Here is a 21,229-nt window from a genome sequence, read left to right as displayed (position 1 = left end):
CAACTGCATCCATTCTCTGTCACTTGGTTTGGGAAGGAATAACTGCCCTCCCAACTCCACTACATGAGGAGGAAGGGCTCAAAACTTTCAGTCTCTCCCACACTCCATGGCCTCAGTGAGCCAAAAGGTCAGAGATGATAAAAACACCCACAAAGTCAAGACTCAAGGGCATGTTCTCAATTACTTCTTTCTAGAAAATCTTTGTCTCATACACATACACACACGTGTGTACACTTTATCCTCCTAGTTTGGAATTAATATATACATACTACTATACATAAAGCATATAACCAACAAGAACAGGACCAACTGTATAACACAGGGAACTATGCTTGATATTCTGTAATAACCTGTAATGGAAAAGAATCTGAAAAAAAAGAATATATATATATATATACATACACATAACTGAATCACTGTGTTGTACACCTAAAGCCAACACAACATTGTCAACTATAAATCAAATACACTTTGATTAAAAAAACTTTATCCTCCTAGACAAGGTAATATAAGCAGGTGAGGCCTGAAAACTTGCTCCCTCAAAGAGACAGCCTAGAGAGAGAGGCAGGGAACCTGAGGATGAAAGTGATACCTTCTAAGGCAAAGCAGAGAGGGAGTATCTCAGGTGTCACCAAGTTGCTGGATCAAGATTCACCTGAGGCCAAGTCTACTTCAGTTAATATGGGCTGAAACATTCCCTTTATTATTTAGGTCCCATTTCAACTAGTGTTCTCTCATCTGCAGGGCAAAGATCCTGACTGATACAATCTCTTTGTGAGTCCTGGATAGAGAATGTGCATTCTTAAATACAATCACCAACTCACCAAACAATTTCTTTTATGCTAGGATATAAAACACTGATGCCACCAGGGACTCTAAAAGAACTTGGAATTCCAAATGACAAATTTAAACCTCAGGCAGAAACCTGATCAGAGATGAGATGAATGACTCCCCAGTTCTGAAATCTATCCTCACCTGTGTAAGGCATATAGACAGGGGCTTACACAATTTTTTTTCTTTTCTTTTTATAAGCATCAAATATCATAACCAACCACTAACACATTACTTATTAAAAGATCCCATTTTATTTAACTGGTAACTTTTATGTTTCTGCTCATCAGTGTTGCCTAAGACTAAAAACTCTTAAAAGGAATCATATCAGTTTAGCCCACTTTACACAGAATGTTATGGAGAAACACTGCTGAAATGTGATAAAGGTTTTTTTCATACAGCCACTCCTGATCTTACTACTTCAAGCAGATCCTGAGGTAAGGGTATAAAATTCAAACCCTACCTTAAACTCCAGTCAACATTGTCCTGGAAGTCTTAAATTACAGCCAACAACTGCTTCTTCCAGAACTTTACTAAACAAGAGTGATGTTTAAGGTCAAAATTATAAGACAAATGGGGTCAAAATAAATTATGCATGTCTGATGTCACCCACCACACACATAGGTCCCTCGACACACACGTTGATAGACACAAATGACTTTCACCCAAGAGATAATCAGAATTTCTCCTATTCTCAGCAATAAGGAACAGCAAAGAAGTTATGAGATTTGAAATTAGACAATCTAGTACCAGTCTTGACTGCTTCCTTTTTGATGGGCAACTGTGGGCCATCATAACGGCCAAAGCAGAGAGGGATTTTCGGGTGTCACCGAGTTGCTAGCTCAAGATTCACCTGAGGCTAAGTCTACTTCAGTTAGTATGGACCGAAACATATTACTTAATCTCCCAATATCATACTTTTCCTATAAAGCTTCAATAACACAACACAAATACTTCTGAGGGCTTATGTGACCATTGAATAAGAAACTGTAACAAAATCCACTATAATTAAAAATGCATTCACCCTCTTACTCTGTGTTGAGCAGGCAAAATTTGGGGAGAGTTTTTTTATTCCCCTGTGCATCTTTCTTAGATACTATTCTTACCTCAGCCCTACTGGAAAGTGAAATTGATAGACTTGGCAATTTAACCAGTGTTCCAACAGGTTCAGTTTAAGACTACCCTAAGAGGCTGAGGTTTAAAATCCATTAAAAAACTTTTTTTAGGTAAAAGTTATAAAGTTCATTTCAAAATATAAAGCATATACCAAAAGTACATTTTTGCACAAAAAGCTCTTTCGCTCCAAAAGGATCTTCAGGCCTGAGATGATTCATCACTATCCTCTGTCATTTAAAATCATTGTCAAGTGCCAAGCTTCTCTGGCTGCCTGACAAAGCATACAGTTCAGTTATGCTGGGCTAGCCTATCTTCTTTATATCTTTATACCACCGATAAATTTGACTAATGACCTTGAAATCTTAGAACTTTCAACTCTAAATGTAAATCTTTCGCAAGACAAGACTGAAAATAGTGTACTGATGTTCTGGCTCACCAGAGAGAAGGAAGTAGTGGACAGCAATTCCAAAGACCACTGGTCTCACTTGAAACCAGCCAGTGTGTATTGATAGTCTGGTAAATGCAAGCCTTGATGCTAGGAACTAGAGGTACTCAGAGTCATGATCCATGACCTTAATCATAAAGGAAGACCCAAGAGAAGTTCTTTGGTTTGTTTTCAAATAAATAGGATTTGATTATTTTTATCACTTTTATCAAGGTATTACTGATATAAAATAAAATTCACCAGCTTTTAAGTGTACAATTGTATGAATCTTGATAGACAGGTACACAGATAGATAGAGTTGTATTATTAATATTGCTACCATAATTAAGATACAGAACATTTTTATCAGCCCAAAAAGTTACATCATACCTCTTTGCAATAATGAATTGGATTGATTTTTAAAGTGTATAAGTATTTGAAGTCACAAAAAAGAAAGAAGGATATTTAGCCAAATGGACCCTTCAAAAATCAAAACTGAGATTATAAGTAAAGATAAGCCATGAAGTCAACGTTTGCATTGGAGAACTACATGCCACTTAGTTATATGCTCTAGACCAGATGGCATTGGAACCTAGCCTTAAGTGATCTTTAATTCCCAATCACCTAGGGTGGTGTAAATGAATTTCTTTCAGTATTGGCAGAACTCACCAGTGGTCAAAATTATTTGCCAACAAGTGCCAAGCCAATGGGAATGGAAGGACTGAGGATAGGATATTGGAACTGTTATTAATGACTATGCCTTTCCAGAAACAAATCTCAAGAGTGGCCAGGAGTCCCTACAGATATAGCAGGCCAGAGAAAGCCAATTCTTAAAAATGGTTTGTCCGAGATTACATGTAGCGGTGATGATAACTATATGTTTTGGAACTCAGATTACTGATTGCTCATTCAAAATTGTTTTACTGACCAACACAGAGAGCAAACACCCAACCAAGACAGCTCTGAACAACTGAACAAAAGATGGTTTATCCAACATCTCCAAAGTTCTTGCAGATTCTAGTCTTAAATGTTATCAATTTATTCCTCTCACTTTAGGTAATTAATCTATAAATGCCCTCTACTTAATGTGGGCATGAAATTGCTTTTTCATCTGACACCAACTCATAGCAATACTGACAAGCAGGCTTGAATCACCATCAGCATCCTTTCCAGAAGGTAGACACAAAAGGCATAGAAGGTATCCTCTAACCTAGGATGAAATCAGTACTCACCCTACCTACCAGGGAAAGGAATAAAGAAACCTGAGCTTAAGTTCAGGCTCTGGTAAGTGTGTTTACCTATTGACTGAGAAATAAGTGCTATGCCATTGCTTCCTTTGATCTCATTTTTATTGTTATAATCAATACATAGCATAACTAAAATTCAACTCACCTCCAAGTTACCTAAATATAAACGAAAACCATAAGTCAGGCACAGTTTTATCAGACACCCAAAAGACTAAAAAATTATACATCATTCCTTTTCTCCTTATCACTCGGTATATTTATTATCCTCTGCAACCAATAAATTGACAAATTTATTTTGTAAAAAAGTTCAAAGAAGCTTGTTTATATATCATGGCAGTTAACTTTTAGAATTAAGTGATTAGATCTGTGGAGCTCAAGCTACTTTTTCTCCCAAATAAAAAAATAGTCCAATAGGGAAAAAAATCTTATTCATTCATTTGGTAAGCGTTTTTGAGAACCTATCCTATGCCAGGCACTGGCCAAAACCTTTGCTTGTGGGGGATTTACAGGACATTAGGAAATAGACAAACACATGTTTTTAATGTCTGTGACAACTGTGATAAAGAGACCTCTGAAGAGTAAGTTCTATGTGCTGCTTTGGATGGAGAAATACGACATCAAAAGGGTACTACCAAGTAGGTGATACTGACTCAAGTCTTGAAAGATCAGGAAGGACAAAGTATGCCGGGGGCCAGCATGAGGAACTCCGCCCATGGCAAAGGTCATGAGGAAGGAGGCTTGGCATACGCAAAGGCGTGATCAAGCCTCAGGAAACCCCCTGTTCCCGAGCATCTACCCCAAAACCAGAGTCTGTTTTATGCTCTCACCTACACCTCTGACTTTACGGGGGGCTCTCCCCCATAACCGTTTCTCTCGGAGAAGGAGTAAACGTGCAGCTCCAAGGCAATAAAAATTATTGGGCATGACAAGAGTGTTTCAGCTTACGGACTGCTCTGAAGGTTATCTAGCCCACCTGTATAGGTTCGTCCGGCCACATGTGATTGTTTATAGCCTCCCAATCTAAGAGGCATGAGATGTTTTAGACTTACTAAAGGCAAATTCTTTGGGGGAGTTAGAAATTATTAGTATAATGGGTTGGTTAGGAATTATATTGGTGAAGGGTTTTTCATTTGTTGTGTCAATAATTGCTGCTAATTCCCTGCTCTGGGTGGGATAAGGATGTCTCAGGTCAAACCTCTCTGCTGACAGACTAGCTTGTGTGACAGAATTATCCATACTCCTGCCACATGATTGTTTACTACCTCTTAACCATAAACAGCACAGAGTTTTGGAGTATTTTGAGAGTCTTAATTAGCATAGGGCTTTTTCTTCTTGTTGAGTCAATGATTGCCGCCAGGCCTCCATATCCTTAGGCACTTGGGAATATATTAATCAATGTATTTGGAATATAGCAAAGGAAATATAGTAGTTTTTGATGTTAGCAATACTAGACTTTCTGAGTTAATGGATTTTCTCTTTTGTAATAGATCACTGTACTTTGTTATAAATCACTGTGTCCTTGCTATGTAAAAATGTAACTTTATCATATCTTAAGACTAAACAGATCTTAAGAGGAGCATTGGTGAAAGGATTTTCATTTGTTAGGCTGATGTTTGCTGCTAAATCTCCATGTTCCCTACCCTTATAATGAATATAACTAGCATATAGGAAGAAATAAGTATTAACCTTTAAGCATATAGGAAGAAATAAGTATTAACCTTTAAGACTAATCATGTTAACCTTGGGTTAAATAAATTCCTTTCTTGATTGTAACTCACTACACCCTCACCCTATAGGAATGCAGCTTTATTTGGAGGGTGGTGCCTGGTTTGAGAAAAAACACACTTGGAAAAAATAAGTTTTTTGATTATCAGAAAGAAAGGATCATAAAATGTCAGCAGGTCTCACTCATGGCCAGAAGATGATGTACCTTTTTTTATACATTTATGTGAAGCACCTGATTATGATAAAGGTCAGGACTGCTGACCCCTGCGTGACTCTGTATTCATCCCTAAGTGTAACAAAAGGTATATAAGCAAACCCAAAAATAAAGAAATCGGATCAGTTTCTGGAAAGACTGATTCCCCCATGTCGCTTCTTTCTTGCTCCCGTTTTTCTGGCTGAATTCCCATCTGGAGCATGGATGCTATTCCACATAATCCAAGTTATTCAGCCTCTTTTTCTCCACTAATCTTCCTACTGCACTATCCATTTCCAATCTCTCTATATCTGTGATTAAATATGTATTTTTCCAAAGACGCCAACTCCGTCCCCACCTTTGAATCACCCTGGATCCACCGGGGCTGGACCCCGGTAAAAGTAGGCAGTGGACAAGGTGAAGGGAACACATTTCAAGGAAAGAGAACAGGATATGCAAAGGTACATCAGTGTGAGAGGTCATCAAATTTGGAAACTGTAAGGGGGCTTCCCAGGCGGCTCAGTGGTAAAGAATCTGCCTGCCGAGCAGGAGACGCAGGCTCAATCCCTGGGTTGGGAAGATCCCCTGGAGAAAGAAATGGCAACCCGTTCCAGTATTCTCGCCTGGGAAATCCCATGGGCAGAGGAGCCTGGTGGGCGACAGTCCATGGAGTCACAATAGAGTCAGACACAACTTAACAACTAAACGATAGCAACAAATATATAGAATGTACAATGAGCTCATGGAAATCCATCAAAAAAGGGGAGAAAATCCTAAATACAAAATCAGGCAAAGGCTAGCAACAGAGTTAATAGAAAGGAAACCCCCAAATCTCAAGCATCTGAAGAGATGTTCATTATTAATATGAGCAATGAAAAGTTAGTACAGCAATGGTGTATTACTCTCTATCTCTTCCACTGTTCATTGATTGACTCTTCCATTAGTCAATAGAAGTATTGGTCTGGACTTGAAGATGCAGAAACTAGCAGGGAAGCAGACTAGTGAAGTACAATCTAACACAGGATTTGGTCAAATTAAGTATACACAGTGCTTCTGACCCAACAATCCTCCTCTTGGATACACATGTTGAAGAAACTCTCATATAAATCCCAAGGGGACTATGAAGCCTCATTCACTGATGCAGGAGGTAAGAGGCAGCCTGAGTGTTCAGAGGATCAAGAATAGAAGTAACCTGTGGATGCACACCATGGACTACTAAGCAGCAGTCAGAAGCAACACACTACACGCACACTTAGCCACTAAGAAGATTTTAACATAAAGTCTTCAGTGGAAAAGAGTAAGAAACCAAATCCAGTCTATTTATAGTACTAGTCACAATCATTTGAAGTACATGCAAATAAAACAACATACGCAAACAAAAGGATACCCAACAAATACACATTTGTGATTGTCTCTGGGAGGAGGGTAATCAAAGAAAAGAGAAATACGTTAATTTTTTAATAATAAGAAATGAGTCTCCCACTGGACACATTATGAAAAGACTGTTCAATGATGATCATGATTAACTCAGCTGGCTACACCTGCGGTCCAAGAAACTGGGGAGAGGATGAGACTGGAGACAAGCAGGTAGAGATCACCAAAAAGATCGGCCATTGTGCTGGCTGTTCCTTGCTTGCCCCTTCCACCCGAGAGTCCTCCATCTCATTCAACGCCCATCTCTGCCCTGTCGGCTTCCCTAGGAGGCTGAGCTGCAAGGGCTGCCCCCTGGCTTCCTGCGGGGTTTGGTCAAGAGGAGGCATCAGCAAGAGATTGGAGGGTGGGAAAAGAGAGAAGTTAGGGTATTTATACCTCCCTGACAAGATCAGTCCTGACAACTCCAAATCTTCTCAGGTTATGGTTACCCAATCCCTCCCTGACTCTTCAGTCCTGGGGGATTACTAGCTTTCTGATACTGTGAGTCCTGGGATGCCGCTCCATCACTTCTTGCCTTTTTTTTTCTTTTGGTTTCCTTCATTATCTTTGTTCATACTTCTGTAGACCAGGTTATTAAAGCTACTATTACTAAATTCTTTTTAGCAAACCCTTCTGATGGTGCCATTTCCTTTGTCCCTTGACCATGAATTAAACAGCTATGGACGGTTTTAGGGCAATAACTACTATTATAAAGAGCTTTTCCTCTCTTTTCTGTTTTAATATAGGTTACACTTGAACATATTTATCTGCTAAGGCAAAATAATTCCTATCACTCTATAGCACAACGGATCTATGGGAGACTGTATAATTACACATTAGCTCACAACACTCTCTCTCCCTTACCACCGTGCATCCTGACTGATCTTGGAGACAAAGTAACACAGATCTAAAGTGTGTAACAAGGACCAAGTTCATCGTAGATCAGTAGATGTTGCATACTTGCTGGATTAACACTGTCTAGATTCCAATGACCAGCTGGGTAGGTTCAAGATAAAGCTACAGTACATATTTCAGATTGAGGACTGGCAACAAACAGTTGTAGACCACATTCTGAAAAAATAAGCATTTTCACATGTGCTATGGGCCATTTCTAATCTCAGCATCAAAGCCAGGCCTACCTGCGTGTTTCTAGTCTTTGGTCCTACCCATAAACTCCTCAGAAAGTCCATTATCTATCTAACCAAGGAGGATGTTCCACACTTGCCCATTATTACTATACCAAGTTCATTTCCCCTGAACATGCATTCCAATTTGGGTTTATATGCTTTTTCTTTACTTGTTATTATTCATCTTCTGCATCAGACAGTAAGTTCCATCAGGGCAAGGGACAACTGTCTAGGATACAGAAGGCCCTTAATAAATAGTTCTTGAGTGAATAAATGGTGAACAACAGGAGTGACACAAAAAGCAAAAAGAGAGTAGAAGAGTATTAATTCCCTTTTCCATCATGTTTATGGGTGGTGGACCTCATATGGCCTCCCTGTAGTCAAAACATACTTTCTAGATATGGCTCTCTTGCAGTGTATTCTAGGATGCCAGCCTTGATTGAGGCTCTAAATATCTCTTAATGAGGAGAGTTCATGTCTGCGTGTGTCTGCCTTGCTTAACATGGCATTCAGCACAGGACCAAGCACAGATGGGTGCTTCATAAGTATTACTGAAGGATGATAACACAGAGGATTATTTAATACCACCTCACAGGGTAAAGACAAATCTTCAGCCACAAATATACTTCTAATGTGCTTTACTTCTCAAATAATTTGAACCAAAATTATTTCAGCAACACAGATTCATCTGTAACCACAAATTAGACACATTCAGAATGACAAAGCCCAAAAGAATGCCATTTTCAAGGTTGAAATGGTATTATTCTGGGGTAAATGGAATCCTTGTTTCAGTGATACTGTAAGAGTAGAAATGAAAGATACTGAAAGTCTTCCCTCAGGGAACAACAATTGTCCATGAAACAATGGAAGTTTGTCTGAATAATTCATCAGCATCAAGGGTGCGGGGCTCCCTTATTCTGCAATCCAAGGAGTTTGGGCAAGTGCACCATTGAATGTGTCTGTCACTTCGTTGTCTTTCTTCCAGGGTCTGGCATTTAGGGGCACATTCCTATGATTTTATTAATTAAAAAATAACCTAAGTGGGAAACTACTGACAAGATAAAATTTTGAGGCAGCATTTCTTTCACGATGAAGAAACTTATGAAGTGTCTATCATGAGAATCCACCAGGGACTCCACAAGAGATCAAAATACCCAAAACAAATCACCACTTCAGAGGCCCACAGAATTCTGAATCCCAACCAGCAAGCATGAATAATCCTTTTAAATGGTCACTTACATATCAGAACAGGTCCTCTGTGAACTTTCTAAGCAAGGCTTCTGGTTTCTGACTGAAACAGAGATTCATTGGGCAGGAGGGATAAACTGAAACCGAGAACAACTGGGAAATTTCCATAAGAAAAGAGCACAAATGGGTTGTGTTTTCAGAATGAAACTGGCCCCTCCCGGCCAGGATTTGGGAAGCTGCTGACTACCCCACAGGAGAGCCGAGCAACATTCGCAACTGGTCTCTCAGAAACCATCCTGATTAAGTTGCAGTTACTAGGCAGATGCAATCATTTCAAATCCCAGGTCACTTTCTTATTAGCTGTGTAACCTTGTGTCACTTAATCTCTCTGATAATTGGTTCAGCATCTTTAATATGCTGAGAGTAATCTCTACCCAATGCATTTCTAAATTACTGCAAAGATCAAGTGAATTCAAATTAATGAAAGTTCTTTCTAAATTGTAAGATTATGTATAAGAGTACATGCATGCTCAGTTGCTGGGTCTTTCTGACCCTTTGTGAGCCCATGGATGGCAGCCTGCCAGGTTCCTCTGTCCATGTGATCCTCTAGGGGAGAATACTGGAGTGGGTTGCCATTTCCTCTTTCAGAGGATCTTTCTGACACCGTGATTGAACTCACATTTCTCCCAAGTCCGCACTGGTAGGCGGATTCTTTACCAACCACTGAGCCACCTTGTGTATCCTCCCAGAATATTAGGTAACCTACATAGAACTCAGGATCCTCTATGACTCTGGGTTTTCCATTTCTAGAGACAGTCTGGTTTTTGCTTTGCTTTCTACAAGTTTTGCTGATTTTTTTTTTTTTAAGGAAAGATATAAACCAAGGTAAATGGGGAAGAATGGAATTACACATCCCACCCTTTGGAGCTGCTAGGCAAGAATTTTAAACTGTGGTTCATTAATTATCACAGATTTGACATCAATATCACCTGAGGGAAAGAAGGAACATAGCGGGTATACAAAAGTCATCTGATTCATCTCTGTACTGGGGGAGGATTAAAAGATCAATTTACAGAAATCAATTATATTTCTAATTACTAGTGGCAAACAACTGGAAAATTAAACTTATAAAACTATTCCATTTGCGTTCAGTTCAGTTCAGTCACTCAGTCATGTCCAACTCTTTGCGACCCCATTAATTGCAGCACGCCAGGCCTCCCTGTCCATCACCAACTCTCAGAGTTCACTCAGACTCACGTCTATCGAGTCAGTAATGCCATCCAGCCATCTCATCCTCAGTCTTCCCTTTCTCCTCCTGCCCCCAGTCCCTCCCAGCATCAGAGTCTTTTCCAATGAGTCAACTCTTTGCATGAGGTGGCCAAAGTACTGGAGTTTCAGCTTTAGCATCATTCCCTCCAAAGAAATCCCAGGGTTGATCTCCTTCAGAATGCACTGGTTGGATCTCCTTGCAGTCCAAGGGACTCTCAAGAGTCTTCTCCAACACCACAGTTCAAACACATCAATTCTTCAGCACTCAGCCTTCTTCACAGTCCAACTCTCACATCCGTACATGACCACTGGAAAAACCATAGCCTTGACTAGACGGACCTTTGTTGGCAAAGTAATGTCTCTGCTTTTGAATATGCTATCTAGGTTGGTCATAACTTTTCTTCCAAGGAGTAAGCGTCTTTTAATTTCATGGGTTCAGTCACCATCTGCAGTGATTTTGGAGCCCAAAAAATAAAGTCTGACCTGTTTCCACTGTTTCCCCATCTATTTCCCATGAAGTGATGGACCAGATGCCATGATCTTCATTTTCTGAATGTTGAGCTTTAAGCCAACTTTTTCACTCTCCACTTTCACTTTCATCAAGAGGCTTTTTAGTTCCTCTTCACCCATACAAAATACTCATGAAATCAATTTAACAAAAATTGTAAAGATTTCCATGCTAAACTACAAAATATACGGAAGAGAAACTAACCTACGAAGTATGTAAGAGAAATTAAAGAAAACTAAATAAAATGAGAGCTATATCACATTCATGGACTAGAAATCTCAATATTATTGAATGTAATTCTTTCAGAATTGCTCTGTGGAGCGAGCAACACAATTTCAATCAAAACTGCAACTGGCCCTAGTAGAAAATAACAAGTTGATTCTAAAATGTATATAGAAATGCAAAGGACATTAGATACATAATTTTTTCTATATGAAGAAAAAGGTAATAAGAGTTGGAGGAGTCATCTGACTTAAACAACTACTTTAAAACTTCAATAATCAAGACAAGGAAATATTGGCATGGGGATAGACAATAGATCAATGGAGCAGAAGGGATAATCTTGAAACAGACTCACCTGTATACGGTCAACTGATTTTTAACAAACACATCAAGGGAAAGGTAAATTCTTTTCAATAACAAGTGGATATAGAGAAAAAGTGAGCTTCAACCCCTGCCTTATAACCCACAGAAAAATTAATTCAAAATCATCAAAGATTTAAATGCAAAATTAAAACTACAATGATTCCAGAAGAAAGAACAGGAAAAAACATCTTTTTGACCTTTGGGTAAGCAAAGATTTCTTACAGAGGATAAAAAAGTATATATTAATTATATGAGGGCTTCCCTGGTAGCTCGGGTGGTAAAGAATCTGCGTGCAATGCAGAAGACCCTGGTTTGATTCCTGGGTTGGAAAGATCCCCTCGAGAAAGGATAGGCTACCCACTCCAGTATTCTTGGGCTTCCCTGGTGGCTCAGACAGTAAAAAATCCACCTGCAATTCGGGAAACCTGGGTTTGATCCCTGGGTTGGGAAAATCCTCTGAAGAAGGGCATGGCAATCCACTCCAGTATTCTTGCCTGGAGAATCCCCATGGACAGAAGAGCCTGGTGGGCTACAGTCCATAGGGTTGCAAAAAGTCAGACATGACTGAGTGACTAAGCAAACAATTATATAATAAAATAGGCTGGACATTGTCAAAATTTAAAACTCACCCTCATCAAAAGACACAATTAAGAATTTTAATGGGGAAGTGACAGGCATAAAGAAAATGTCTGTAATACATATATCTGACAAAAGACTTATTATCCAGGGAATTCCTTAGTGGACCAGCAGTTAGGCCTCTCACGGCTGAGCGCCTGGGTTCAATTCTTGGTCAAGGAAATAAGATTCCACAAGCTGGCAGTATGGCCAAAAAAAACCTTATTATCGAGAATATATAAAGAACTTCTATAAGTCAATAACAAAAAGACAATTAATGCACCTTCAACTGAGCAAATACATTTCAAACAGGTACATAACAAAGAAGTTCATAAATGGACAATGAGCATATGAAAATGAGCTCAACATCACTAGAACAATACAAATTTAAACCAAAATGAAACACTATTTTGCACTCACTACACTGGTTAAAATAAAAAAGAATGATAACACCAAATGTTGTTAAAGATATAAAGCAACTAAAACTCTCACACACTGCAAATAGGAGTATAAAATGGAAAATAGTTTGGCAGTTTCTTGTTAAATTAAACATACATCTATCCTACAATCAACATTCTACTCCTGGATATTAACTGAAGAAATGTAGATGCATACACAAAAAGACATGTGTAAGAATGTTTATAATGGCACGATTTATAGTATCTAATAAGTGAAAACAACCCAAATGTTCATCAACAGGATACTGGAAAAATAAATTGTGATATATTCATACACTGATATACTATACTGTAACATAGGGGAATGAACCAGTTACAAATTCAGTGAATGTGGATGAATTTTTAAAATATATTAAATGAAAAAACTAGTAACAAATATGTAGTATATGATTCTATTTTTGTAAAGCTCAAGAACAGGCAAAGCCTAAATATAGCAGAAGAAATTACAACAATGGGGCACTGGAAGGAGGAACTTTGGGGGGTGATGGGAATGTTCTATATCTTATTTTTGTTGGTTGTCACCCAGATGTATATCTTTTCCAAAACTCATTGAATTGTACCCTTAAGATTAACTCCTTCCCTGCATATAAAATTTACTTCAGGAATGACTGAATGAATGGTAAGACCATGAGGAAATAACTTCACCATCCAGAAGATGAGATTCTGCAGGACAGCTGGTCTGGTCTCCTCAAAAATCATTATCATTAACTAAAAGATAAAAGGCTTGTGCTAGATTTTAAAAGACTTAAGAGATGTGACAACCAAATGCAATGTATGATGTTAGACAGGATGCTGCTTTGGGCAAAATCATCTATTAAAGACGCTCCAGGGACACTAGGGAAATTTGAATATGATCTTGGTTTTAGATTATATAAAAGTGTATTAAGACAAAGTGTATTAACAAACTTGGAGATTGTTGATGGGGAAAAAAGTTACAAGGCAGTATGTACTTTCAGATCTCTTTTTGGTTTCACAAAAAGGCAAATATATATTATACATATTGTATTATATTATGTATGTTATACATTATTTATAACTATGCATATATATTATATATGTATATAAAGAGATTCAGTAGGGAAAATACATTTATCAATTAACATAAGCAGCTCAGGCAGAGTTGCTTACATTTTCCTAGTTTTCTGTTTTTTTTAACTTTCCAGCATGAACAAACACTGCTTCCACAATAATATACATTGCTTGAAAATATTAGACTCTGAAATTCACTGTTTTCTAAGATAAGGTAAAAAATGGGTGGATAGAGCCAGGGAAAGAAACCTTAGACTGTTATCTACCGAGTTTCCTGTTGAGCATTTTCCATGTGTATCTTGCTTCATTCTTACAACAAACTTATCTTCCCTGTTTTTACAGAACTAATGATGATATAGTAAATATTGCTCAGTCATGTCTGACTCTTTGCAACCCCATAGACTGTAGCCTGCCAGGCTCCTCTGTCCATGAAATTCTCCAGGCCAGAATACTAGAGTGGGTTGTGTATCCCTTCTCCAGGGGATCTTCTCAACCCAGGAATCCAACCGGGGTCTCCTGGATTGCAGGCGGATTCTTTACCAGCTGAGCTACCAGGGAAGCCTGAGATAAGTGAACATTTTAAAATAATATTATCTGATCCTAAGACTCATGTTCTTTCTACCTTGCTTACGTATTTAGTAAGTTTTCTTACCAAACATTTATGAAGTATTTACTGTGAACCATGTGTTCTGTTACATGGTTTATAAGAATCACCTCATTCCTACCTCATACAATCCATGTACGGATGATACTATTATCATGCTCATCTTAAAGATAAGAAAACAAGAGACACAGAAATCAAATAAGTCTCCTAAGTTCCTGAGAGCTAAGACGTAGCAGAACCCAGCTCAGGCTACCTGATTTTTCACACTTCTATTAACTATACCATGTCTCTAAATTCCCATATCTCTAAATTCAACAATTCCCAAAGTGCAAGGGGAGAATGAATGATAGCCACCAGCAGAGGGAACAGTGACATCAGAGGCCTGTCATGCAGTTTTCCACAGTGACATTTTGCTTACCTGTCGAGGGCTGTGCTGGTGGGCATACTCCTTCCAAACCCTCGGACTCCCACCTGACGGAAATATGGAATGCAAGAGAGGTTGGCAGCAATGATGGCCAAGGAGTCGGAAGGGCTCACAAAGAAGCCATTTTGGCCTAGGATCATGTAACGGTCCTGTGGTAAAGAATGTGTGAAAATGTTCAGGCAAAGGCATCTGCTGCTAGCAGTCCATTCCCATCATCATCACAAGGCACTGTACTGCCTTCCTCACATTTAAACAATGTAAAACCACTTGAAGGAGGGCAAAGAGGGCATGGGAAACTAAAATCCCTCAATATTGCAGGCCCAGGATCTTGACACCACTAGGAAAATATCCGACCTGTCGAAATGTAGATGACTTCCCCAGGCTTTAGTAGCCTTTACATTCTTCATTCACACTTCCCCCAAACATAATGGAGAACAGAGATTATTACTAAAATAGCTGGCTTCTAAACATGGTGATTTCAACAAGATCAGCCATAAATAAAGATGTACTGCATGAACTTTTTAAAAGAAATAGCAACTTTATAACATACTGCTTCTTGGAAAAAGAAAAGTAATGGCTATTTACATGCAATACTAGGCCCTTAAAGAGAAGGGCAGATGCAAAGCCAGTTAAGGGTCGTATGCCCCATACGTGTCAGCCCCAGAGGTATTCAATAATTCTCTGGTTTCCAGTGTTTGGCTCATTATACATCAAAAGGATCAGCAGGCAGAAAGCTTTCTTCCTTACCCCATCAGCATCAAACGCAGCTCCAAATCCATATTCCCCTCCTTTCATAGCTTCCAAAAGGGTGGTTGCATATGTCAGGTTTGGGTCAGGATGCTGCCCTCCAAAATCTTCCAGGGGAACACAGTTGATTGCAGAATTGGCTGGGGCCCCCAGCTCATCACACAGAACTTTTCTCACATAGGGTCCCATAACTTAAAAAAGATACACAGCAATGTGAGATCTTTGCAGAACTCCTCCCCCAAGGGTGTTTTGTTCTTCTTAGAAGAAGAAGGCTACTTCATAGCACAAGAAAAAAGAAGATAAATTCTACAAGTTTTTTCAAGCACAGAAAAATGGGTATTTCAATCACTACTCATTGAGCATCTATGTGCCAGTGACTATGTTAGGCATATAGAAGTTGTATTCAATAATCCAGTTGCATGAAATTTTTCTATGAAATTTTCCTAAAATACTGCCAAAAAGAAATCAACTACCTAATAATAATTCATGGGCTGTTACTTTTTATATTAAAAGCATTACTTAAATATATGCAAAAGCACTTAAAGGCTCTAGCAATGTTCTTTGTCTCTACAGATGTTTTAACTTTGCCAAGTGTATAATTAAACACTGCCAACCACTGAAGCATATGCAACTAAGTACATTTTACAAAATAAATGCTAAGGAGTGGTGTTTTCCAGTTCAACACACATTCATGGAGTGCCTAACACAGAACTCTTATGTGAAGAATGGAGGGTATACAGGAACACAAAGTGCTCTCAGTCTGGGCTCTCAGTCTGGCAGTGGGATGAGTCAAATCTGCAGGTGAGTGACTGGACTTGTAAGACTAGTTCAATTCAATGTATAATGTATTTACTAAATAATGAAATCCAACAACTTAAAAGAGAAATGACCATAGGCAAGGCTTCAAAATGGAGCAGCATTTCTGGGAGAACATGAAAGAATATAAATTTGACAGGAGTAAGGGTGCTATCCAAATGAAAAGAACACTATGAGTAAGGGAATGGAGCCTGAGGTAGAACATAAGCACATCTGGGGACAAGCATGTAATCCTGTTGGCTGAAATATATAAAAGTACCGCTTTCCATTTATTTTCAATAGAATACAAATCACAAACGGTGAACACACTTTGATTTTGCCTGCCCAGCACCCATTTTCCTTTCCTCTGATAGCAGTATTCTAGGTCTTCTTTAGAGAACCAATCCTTTTTCCATCTCAGTACATGGAATCTGAGTGTGGCTAATCCTACTTCCCCTAAGACTAGGGAGGTGACCTAGGACTGCCAGTCCTCCATCCGCAACCAGAGTGACTGATTCAGAGATGAACACATGGTACAAGCTAGGCAGTGAGGCCCAAATCCAGAAACAATTTTCAAACTCTTTGAAAAGAGTAACTCTCTTCCCTCTAGGTCAGATAATGCTAAGGCAAGAAACAGAAAGAGCCTTTTCTACGGAATATAACCAGCCCAAAGTTATATTTCTGCAGAATATAACCAGCCTGAAGTTGAACGGTTTTATGAAGACCTACAAGACCTCTTAGAACTAACACCCAAAAAAGATGTCCTTTTCATTCCAGGGAACTGGAATGCAAAAGTAGGAAGTCAAGAAACACCTGGAGTAACAGGCAAATTTGGCCTTGGAATGCAGAATGAAGCAGGGCAAAGGCTAATAGAGTTTTGCCAAGAGAACACACTGGTCATAGCAAACACCCTCTTCCACAAGAGAAGACTGTACACATGGACATCACCAGATGGTCAACATCGAAATCAGATTGATTATATTCTTTGCAGCCAAAGATGGAGAAGCTCTATACAGTCAGCAAAAACAAGACCAGGAGCTAACTATGGCTCAGATCATGAGTTCCTTATTCAGACTTAAATTGAAAAAAGTAGGGAAAACCACTAGACCATTCAGCTATGACCTAAATCAAATTCCTTATGATTATACAGTGGATGTGAGAAATAGATTTAAGGGACTAGATCTGATAGACAGAGTGCCAGATGAACTATGGATGGAGGTTCGTGACATTGTACAGGAGACAGGAATCAAGACCATCTGCAAGAAAAAGAAATGCAAAAAATCAAAATGGCTGCCTGAGGAAGCATTACAAATAGCTATGAAAAGAAGAGAAGTGAAAAGGAAAGGAGAAAAGGAAAGATATACCCATTTGAATGCAGAGTTCCAAAGAATATCAAGCAGAGACAAGAAAGCCTTCCTCAGCGATCAATGCAAAGAAATAGAGGAAAACAATAGAACAGGAAAGACTAGAGATCGCTTCAAGAAAATTAGACATACCAAGGGAACATGTCATGGAAAGATAGAATCAATAAAGGACAGAAATGGTATGAACCTACAGAAGCAGAAGATATTAAGAAGAGGTGGCAGGAATACACAGAAGAACTGTACAAAAAAGATCTTTACAACCCAGATAATCACGATGGTGTGATCACTCACACTCACCTAGAGCCAGACATCTTGGAATGTGAAGTCAAGTGGGCCTTAGGAAGCATCACTACGAACAAGGTTACTGGAGGTGATAAAATTCCAGTGGAGCTATTTCAAATCCTGAAAGATGATGCTGTGAAAGTGCTGCACTCAATATGCCAGCACATTTGGAAAACTCAGCAGTGGCCACAGGACTAGAAAAGGTAAATTTTCATGCCAATCCTAAAGAAAGGCAATGCCAAAGAGTGCTCAAACTACTGCACAACTGTATTCATCTCACATGCTAGTAAAGTAATGCTCAAAATTCTCCAAGCCAGGCTTCAGCAATACATGAACCGTGAACTTCCTGATGTTCAAGCTGGTTTTAGAAAAGGCAGAGGAACCAGAGATCAAATTGCCAACATCTGCTGGATCATGGAAAAAGCAAGAGAGTTCCAGAAAAGCATCTATTTCTGCTTTATTGACTATGCCAAAGCCTTTGACTGTGTGGATCACAATAAACTGTGGAGAATTCTGAAAGAGATGGGAATACCAGACCACCTGACCTGCCTCTTTAGAAACCTGAATGCAGGTCAGGAAGCAACAGTTAGAACTGGACATGGAACAACAGACTGGTTCCAAATAGGAAAAGGAGTACGTCAAGGCTGTATACTGTCACCCTGCTTATTTAACTTCTATGCAGAGTACATCACGAGAAACGCTGGGCTGGAAGAATCACAAGCTGGTATCAAGATTGCCGAGAGAAATATCAATAACCTCAGATATGCAGATGACACCACCCTTATGGCAGAAAATGAAGAGGAGCTAAAGAGTCTCTTGATGAAAGTGAAAGAGGAAAGTGAAAATGTTGGCTTAAAGCTCAGCATTCAGAAGACTAAGATCATGGCATCCGGTCCTATCACTTTATGGCAAATAGATGGGGAAACAGTGGAAACAGTGGCTGACTTTATTTTGGGGGGTCCAAGATCACTGCAGATGGTGACTGCAGCCATGAAATTAAAAGACGCTTACTCCTTGGAAGGCAAGTTATGACCAACCTAGACAGCGTATTCAAAAGCAGAGACACTACTTTGTCAACAAAGGTCCATCTAGTCAAGGCTATGAGTTTTCCAGTGGTCATGTATAGATGTGAGAGTTGGACTATAAAGAAAGCTGAGTGCCGAAGAATTGGTGCTTCTGAACTGTGGTGTTGGAGAAGACTCTTGAGAGTCCCTTGGACTGCAAGGAGATACAACCAGTCTATCCTAAAGGAGATCAGTCCTTGGTGTTCATTGGAAGGACTGATGTTGAAGTTGAAACTCCAATACTTTGGCCACCTGATGCGAAGAGCTGACTCATTTGAAAAGACCCTGATGCTGGGAAAGATTGAGGGCAGGAGAAGGGGATGACAGAGGATGAGATGGTTGGATGGCATCACCGACTCAATGCACATGGGTCTGGGTGAACTCTGGCAGTTGGCGATGGACAGGGAGGCCAGGCATGCTGCGGTTCATGGGGTCACAAATAGTCAGACACGACTGAGCAACTGAACTAAACTGAACTGAATAGGAAAGAAGAAAACAGCCCAGGTAGAAAACCTTAGAGTGAAGCCCCTGGAAGATAAATTCCACACATCGGCTCAGAGCTCCCAGCAAAATTTTTAGTGCCTCACTCTTCAAACAGGAGGAGAAGAGGATGACAGAGGATGAGACAGTTGGATGACATCACCAACTTGACGGACATGAGTTTGAGCAGGCTCCAGGAGATGGTGATGGACAGGGAAGTCTGGCGTGCTGCAGTCCATGGGGTTGCAAAGAGTTGGACATGACTGAGTGACTGAGCTGAATTCACTCTTTAACATGAGACCAAACAAACAGAGTAAAGAACAACATGGAAGAAAGAGAAACTACACAGAGAGAAGAAATCTTTTAAAGTATGTATCCATCATATCCTAAAAGAGATCAACAAGATGTGGCAGACTGGCTATAAAACTGAGAAGACTGAGAATACCAAGTGTTGGTGAGGGCATAGAGAAACTGGAGCCTTCATACTCTGCTGTTAGTGCAAATGGTAGTCACTCTGGAAAATAGTTTGGCAATTACTTATTAAGTTCAACATACACATTATATGACCTAGCAATCTCACTCCTAGGTATTTATCCCAAACAGAGGAAATCATATATTCCTATAAAGGCTTTTTCACAAATGTCTGTAGCAGTTTATAATAGCCAAAACCTAGAAATAACCCTAATTGTATCAAGTGGTGAATGGATAAACAGAATGTAGCACATCTATTTAAAGGAATTCTACTCATTAGTAATAAGAAATAACCACTGATACATACAACACCATGAATGCATCTCTAAAACCTTATGCTGAGTGAAAAAAGCCTGAAGAAAACAGCTACATATTGTATGTTTCCATTCATATGGCTTTCTGGAAAAGGTAAAACTATGGGGCAAAAACCAGATGAGTGATTACCAGGGACTAGGGGAAAGAGGAGAGGGTGAACTTCAAGGGATGCAAAAGAATTTGTGGAAGCAAGGGAAATATTCTATACCTTGACTGTCAGAGTGGTTACATTACTGTACATGTTTGTCCAATTTCATTAAACTGTATACCAACAAAGTATCAATTTTACTGCAAGTAAATCTTATACCTCAATACATCTGACTTATTTTAAAAAGATATGGTATTCATGAAACATTAATAGGAAGTTATTTTTAAAAAGAGTTATTTGGAAAGCAAAAAAATGTTTTGGGAAATTAAAAATATGACAGTGGAACTGAAAAACAATGGAAGGACTTGGAGCTAAAGTTGAGAAAATCTGCCAGAAAGTAGCACAAAACAAAGAGAAGAAAAATGGGTGTTTGGAAAAGAATAGTATAATTAAAAGATCTGTCCAGTAGAGTCAACATCTAAACAATAGCCATTATGGAGAAAGGAAAGAGAAAATAATGGAGGAATCATCCAAGAAGTAATGCAAGAAAATTTCCCAGAATGAAAGGACATAAGTTTCTAGATTCCGAGGATCCTCCAAGTGGCTGGCACAATAGAGAAATATAGTCCCACACTAAGACGCATCACTGTGAAAAGAAGGAACACTGAACACATATCAAAGGCCCCAAAAGCCTCCAGAAAAGAAAAAAAAGAAAGATTTCAAAACATGAATTAAAAATCAGAATAGCATCAGATTTCTCAAGTTTGGTAGGAATGGCTACAAGACAATGGAGCATTTCTCTCAACTTTTGAAGGAAAATAATATCCAACCTAGATATCTCTATTCAGATAAATACCAATTCAGAAC

The 21,229-nt window shown here is 39.1% G+C and overlaps 1 protein-coding gene across 1 annotated transcript in view; it reads right to left on the bottom strand.

Moving 5' to 3' along the window:
* The window catches only part of PGM5 (phosphoglucomutase 5), a 208,864-nt gene that overhangs the window by 150,650 nt on the left and 36,985 nt on the right, over positions 1–21,229 (bottom strand). The window contains exons 5-6 of the mRNA XM_068974264.1: positions 15,504–15,694; positions 14,751–14,905 (exon numbers count right to left, since the gene is read on the bottom strand). Of these exons, the coding sequence (XP_068830365.1) occupies positions 14,751–14,905; positions 15,504–15,694 (346 nt within the window). The remainder of the gene's footprint in view (positions 1–14,750; positions 14,906–15,503; positions 15,695–21,229) is intronic.

This window comes from Capricornis sumatraensis, chromosome 6 (assembly GCF_032405125.1).
Source record: "Capricornis sumatraensis isolate serow.1 chromosome 6, serow.2, whole genome shotgun sequence".
Taxonomy (NCBI): domain Eukaryota; kingdom Metazoa; phylum Chordata; class Mammalia; order Artiodactyla; family Bovidae; genus Capricornis; species Capricornis sumatraensis.
The sequence above is the reverse complement of the archived record's forward strand: the minus strand, read 5'-3'. Positions and strand labels throughout refer to the sequence as shown.